The sequence below is a fragment of the Cibotium barometz genome, chromosome 39, assembly GCF_041138505.1.
Source record: "Cibotium barometz isolate CiBa-2024 chromosome 39, ASM4113850v1, whole genome shotgun sequence".
Lineage (NCBI taxonomy): Eukaryota > Viridiplantae > Streptophyta > Polypodiopsida > Cyatheales > Cibotiaceae > Cibotium > Cibotium barometz.
In genome coordinates this window covers 47,769,767-47,776,233 of record NC_141084.1, presented here as the reverse complement: position 1 = coordinate 47,776,233, position 6,467 = coordinate 47,769,767, and the positions used below count along the sequence as shown (strand labels likewise).

The following is a 6,467-nucleotide window of genomic DNA, read 5'->3' as shown; positions in this document are numbered from 1 at the left end:
TTTTTCAACCCTTAAAATTAAAAAATTAAAGGCAATGCATAGTACTACATATGGTTACTCGGGATTTAGACTTGAAAATCATTAGTAATCGTACGGATGCCGGGATTTAAAATTAAAATGTGCAAATTTCAACTCTTGAAATTAAAGGCAACGTCGAATTTCAACCGGGTTTTCTAAATTTCAGTCGAGAAAATTACACTACGAACCAAATATGTGAGCAATGTAGCAACTCCAAAGTGAACTCGAACCACTAGAAATTGGCCAAAAAGTCCAATGATCAACTTCCAAGGGTCGAAAGTTCAAACTACTAATAATGTTGAGGCAACTTTGACTTAAAGTTGGTGGGTACACGTGCTTGGGAAATTATATTTCTTAAACCTAATGACGAGTTGAGAAATTTCTAACAAGCCAATCGCATGTTAGTGCAGTGGTAATGAAAGAGTTTGAGAGTCCATAGGTGATGGGTTTAAATCTCGCCCTATCCAAGTGATGGCATCTAGTGTATGTGAGTAGTGTACTTTCAAATTTTTAGCCAAGCCAAAAAAATAAATAAATCCAATAAGTATAGATTGTTTACAATAAAAGACAAATGTACGAGGGTAATCTTAGGGCTGGTTTCATTCCATATAATTAGCAACGACTTAAATATTTCTTTGTGTGTGGAAACTAACCCTTAGGCTTGTGAACGTAACCCCTACTTTATTTTTGCAACTTATGGGTGGGGAGTATGTTGGGGTTGAGTTTTGAACCTGCACTTTGGCATCTATGCCTCAAGCTTAACCCAAGGTTCTGGAAAAGATGGGCTTGCTTCATCCTCGAGCTTGCTCAACTTCTGAAAATGTTTTGCCTCACCTTGAGAAGAGAAGGAAAAATGACTTCCAAAAGCAGGGTGAGAAGGATTCGTGTTAGGTTCACTCGCAAATTACTCCTGAGAGCACTAGCTTAATGAACCTTACCACAATCCTTCTCGCCATTATAGACCTAGGGATTGACATAGTAGAGTTAAGGTGGATGGAAGGTGTCCATCGTGGGTGTAGAGAGAGAGAGAGAGAGAGAGAGAGAGAGAGAGAGAGAGAAGTATTGTAGAGAGATAATTTGCACGTACAAGATAATGATTGTATTGATATGGAAACTCACTACAAGTACAATGCTTTTTGTAGGCTTGCAGTCTTATCTATTTTTTCAAACATAATCACACAGTCTAACACATTGATGACACATGGCAACACTTATCTTATCCACTTATAAGGGTGTGTTCACACCTAGACATGTGTTTACACACACTCATTCATGAATAAGTGTACACACACATATAGGATGGACACATACACACATGGACATATATGGTTCCACATGTGAGCTCCGAAATATCCTAACAATCCCCCCTTCAAAGTGAAGGTGGTGTGACTTAGAAAAACTTCAACTAGTCCTATGATGGCCTTCGGACTATACCATGTCGAGAACTAGACATGTCTCGTATGCCGACTCTGATGCTTAAGTCTGAGCATGGTTCAGAGGCTGAACTAAGCACACGGCTTTATGTTCAAGCATGACTAGAGGCTCCAAGTCTGAGCATGGATGCATGACAACTCAAAGGTATAGGGGACTAAGGCACCTAAATCCTAGAATTCCCCTTCCACGCCTAATTCATAGGAGCTCCACCCATAGTAACTACATGCAAGACTTCCCTAAACAAACCCCCCTACACTGAATAGGGATAAACATGGAAATTAAAGAGCCTTTTATAACATTAAGGCAGTACAAACATTTAGGTGAGAAAACACATCACACACACAAGATTCTTTTTCAAATTTTGGGGGACATCTTGGGCAAAGATCACTTTAAAAATAGGAAATTACAATTTCCAAGGGAAATCAGGGTGAAATCCCCCCTCACTGTCGGGGTGATGTCACTTTTTTCGTTGTCTTTCGAGGCTACCACCCTATTCATGGCCTTATGGAGTCTTCAATGCGACGGAGATGGCTCCAATTTTTCTAATTTCGAGCAAATAAGGGAAAAACCCCAGATTTTAACAAGTGTAAGAGGGTCAATTTGATTGATTTTTATAGATTTAAGAGAAACCCCCAATTTTATTGAGTACAGAAGCTTTAAGTAAATGACTTTGCACTTGATTTTGAAAAATACTAGTTCAAAAATTAGGGTTTGGCTGCAAGGATAAGAGACGAGGCCACACGTGGAGCCATTGATGAAATGTTTGAAAGCTGGTCATTGAGGAAGTCTAGCTAGTGGGCAACAACAGACACTTACATGGGCGAGTCGTGCGTAATGGTCGTCTGGACAATGTTATGACGTGAGAAGTGCTACTTCTACCATTTAGCGCGTCGTTGGTGTGTCGGCTTAAAAAGCAGACTGTTGGTGGTTGCTATGGTGCTCAGTTGTTGAACCAAGGCCAGCACTTGATGATGGAGTCACAGGCAGGGCTTAAAGGATGGGGCTTGCCAAAAATAGAAGATCGCCGATAGGACAAAGGAGAGGGCCGCTCACGGGACAGGGACAGGGACAAGGAATCTACAATAGAGCTAAGGTAGATGGAAGGTGTCCATTATGGAGAGAGAGACTATAGAGAGATAATTTGCATGTATAAGACAACGATTGTATTGATATGGAAACTCACAAGTACAATGCTTTTTGTAGGCTTACAACCTTATCAACACAATCACACAATCTAACACACTGATGACACATGGCAAGACTTATCTTATCCACTTATAAGGGTGTGTTCACACCTATATAGGTGTTCACACACACTCATTCATGAATAATATATAGGATGGACAAATACACACATGGACACACAGGTGGACACATATGGTTACACATGTGAGCTCCGAAATATCCCAACAATAAGGTTCAAGAGGAGATGGTGGTTTTTCTTCATACCTTTATTCAAATATAATTATTTCTTGACATTTGATATGTCGTAGTTCAAACGTCAAGTTCTTAAGTAACGTGTGTGAAGGGATGACGCGAGCGTGAAAAGCGCTAGGCCTTGAAGGCTTGATCTATTTAAACTGGCATCATGCTAGCTTTCTTTTACACACGATTCAGCCATGGGTCGTGCGCCTTGCTGCTCTGACCGCAAGCCTGGCCTCAAGAAGGGTGCCTGGACGGCCGAAGAGGACGAGAAGCTCGTTTCCTTCATACAAAGAAACAATGGCCATGGCAGCTGGCGAACCCTTCCCCCACTAGCCGGTAGACCAAGAATACTGAATTATCCCCCTCACATGCCTAAGACGCCATGCGCTGAGCTCAAACAGAAATCCGGACTGAAGTTTGTTGTTAATTTGCAGGGCTTCAGAGGTGTGGGAAGAGCTGCCGCCTGAGGTGGAAGAACTACCTTAATCCCAACATCAAGCGTGGCAGCTTCTCGCCGGAGGAGGACCAGATAATCACCCGCCTCCACGCTTTCGTCGGGAACAGGTACGCATGGCGCACTACTATTAATTCGTTCGATGATATTGTTATAAACATTTCTTGATCCACCGCCGTCGATTATGTATAATTACAAGAATGTCTTGATGGTGTGCACGTGCAGATGGGCGAATATCGCCTCTCACCTTCCTGGGAGGACGGACAACGAGGTCAAGAACCACTGGAACACGCACTTGAAGAAGCTGCTGTATAAGATGGGGATGGATCCCACCACGCATCTGCCTATAATTAACAATCATAATAATAATTATGATAGTGAATGGAGGGGGCTGGTCACGGACCCCTCCATCTTCAGCCACGTGGCCCAATGGGAGCTGGCCAGGATGGCTGCTGATTCCAGGTTGGCTACAACAGGGTGGCCGGATGCAAGCTACAGCACCTCACCTGGGGGGACGCTCATCGACTATCTAATTAGGAGGCAGATTAGCGCGCCACGAAGAGCTGCGCCTCACGGCGGCTACAGCACATTTCAAGACTGGAAGGATGCCCTGCGTAATCAAGCTGCTGCTTTATATTGGAGCTCGCAAGCACCCATGGACGGAGCAGATCATCAAGCAGCTTCGGATCTGAATCTAGACGACATGATTCCCTGCTCTCTAAGTAGCCACGAGCTCTTTCAAACTTTCCAAGGCAGAGACCAGCTAGTCAGCCAGCCGGATTACAGGCTCACTATGTCCAACATCGCTGTAGGGATGCCTGCATGTGATTATAGCAACCATAGCTTCATCAGTTTCTCGGAGCCTAACCATGTGAGTAGCTCCGGCCACAGCACTGCTACTCCCGAGAGCAGCGACTTGCCTTTCCTTCCCGAACTGCTCAGTCCCGTCAATGGAGTCTCATCCGATGCGACCCATCCATGTGATGACAGTCAGGGCTACTGGGCCAACGTGCTAAAGCTCGTCGATGTTGAAGTTTGAACGGTATAAGTTGTATGCAACATTTGCCAATACACAAACATGTACGGAAAATTACATCCTAGACATAAACTTCAACATAAAAGAAGAATGATCGTAGTAGTTTCTTTTGATTTGGCTAACGTCCATCTCCATATCTCTCTCTCTCTCTCTCTCTCTCAAACACACGCATATGAGTGTGCGCACACACAGACACGAGGAGATACTTTCACATTGGGCAATGCATGTAGTAGGAATTAGTTTCTAATCAAATTTATTTTTTGAATCAATTTTGAGAGTATAACCTTTTCTTTGCATGTGGAGGTTAGGCATTCGTGAGACCTCACCTCTCAATCGAACGTTAGGCGGTTTTTATTCACTCAAGCTACAAAAAGTCCCAAGGGACTAAGGCCATTCCAAAGTAGCATGTAATGGAATCCTTGTAGAAGTATAAACCATTTTCCAAATAAAGATAAACACAGAGAGACTCTCATGATAAGTATTAATATCTAATATATTAAACTATCTCCTATAAATAGTGAACTATCTCATATAAATAGTGATTGTCAGGACCTTTATGACACTTGAAGAAGGAACTCTAATTCTCAATCACAAAAATTAGAGCATAATATATACTTACAAAAATTAAAAGTATAAACTTTAATAAAAAATTAAATAAACAAAGTCATGAGATGGAGAATAGAGTAGAGGTCACCTTCGACATAAGAGTGGGTTGAATGATGAGTGTGGCCCTTGTGCCACTCGCCCATATTTATATGTATTAAAAAAAGCTTGCTTTTCAAAGAGACGACTTTCAAAAACAAAGCACAAGTGCTTTTGAGTTTATGAGCGTAAAAGCCCTACAAAAATATAGCAAGCATTAATATAAAGTCTTGGGCCTAGCAAAAGTATAAAGTACTATTTAGTATGTACAAAGCCTTAATTCGCCTTACAAAAATATTGATGCCTAAATACGAAACCATAAAAGGTGTTCACATGTCTTCTAAAATATCCCATAGTAGTCCAACACATATTCCACCCATGATTAACACATAATTTGCCACTCATTCATTACCTACATCCAAAATAACATGTTAATTTTGACCATATTAAATGCACATAACTGATTAAATACATTAGTCCTGATAATTGATATAATTAAAAGGTGTTAATTTTAACATGTTAATTTTGACCATATTAAATGCACATAACTGATTAAACACATTAGTCCTGATAATTGATATAATTAAAAGGTGTATCCAAATAAAATATCCCGAAATAAAATAATGGGCATCCCCATAGAGGTTATTACTAACATTCCCTCTTGCTTGGGTTGCAATTGACCTCAATTGCATGGATGGTAAGAGGATGAGATTTTGCTAAGAAACGAAAAAACTTTTATGGCATCCATTTAGCATCTTTAATAAGATGGTTCTCAAAAGTCACAAGATACGTAATATAAGTGTTATCTATGCATGTAGTGATGGTCTCATGGTGAATAATAGACTCAGGCACAAGATATTCTTCTTCATCTACTAATTTATGAGGTTATTCTAATGTAGGATGAGAAGATAAACATCCTCTAAAAGGTTTCAAAAAAGATTAATATGAAAAGACTTATGAATATGCCAATTAGCATCCACTTATATGATTGTTATTTATCTTTGCAATTATATTAAAAGGTCCATAAATTCTAGGAGCTTACTGTACTACTACAGGATTGGTCTCTATAGATATAACTCTCCTTTTCTCAATACGAAGAAGCACATAGTGAATGACATGTTTACACTTATGATTTGCATACTTAATGTATTTCTCTTGAGCGTTTTGAATATTAAGTTTTACTAGCTCATGGATTTGGTCAAAGTCTCTAACAAAATAGTCTGCATGAGCCTCTATAGAATGTGAGAGCCTAGTCATTGGAGTAGGCAAAGCCTTACCATATACTATCTCAAATGGTGCTTTCTTTGTAGCAGTATATGGACAATTATTATATGTAAATTATAAAATATGCAAGTACTTATCCCACTGATTAGGTTGAGATGAGATATAGGATCTAAGAAAATCAAGAATTATGCTATTTGTTACTTTATTTTGTCCATTAGGTTTAGGATGAAAAGC

The 6,467-nt window shown here is 40.2% G+C and overlaps 1 protein-coding gene across 1 annotated transcript; it reads left to right on the top strand.

Moving 5' to 3' along the window:
• Window positions 1-3,071: 3,071 nt before the first annotated feature.
• On the top strand, window positions 3,072-4,370 carry LOC147616177 (uncharacterized). Its single transcript, XM_086777947.1, has 3 exons — window positions 3,072-3,213; window positions 3,312-3,441; window positions 3,557-4,370. The coding sequence occupies exons 1-3, from the start codon at window positions 3,072-3,074 to the stop codon at window positions 4,368-4,370; spliced, it is 1,086 nt and encodes a 361-aa protein (XP_086634073.1).
• Window positions 4,371-6,467: the final 2,097 nt, after the last annotated feature.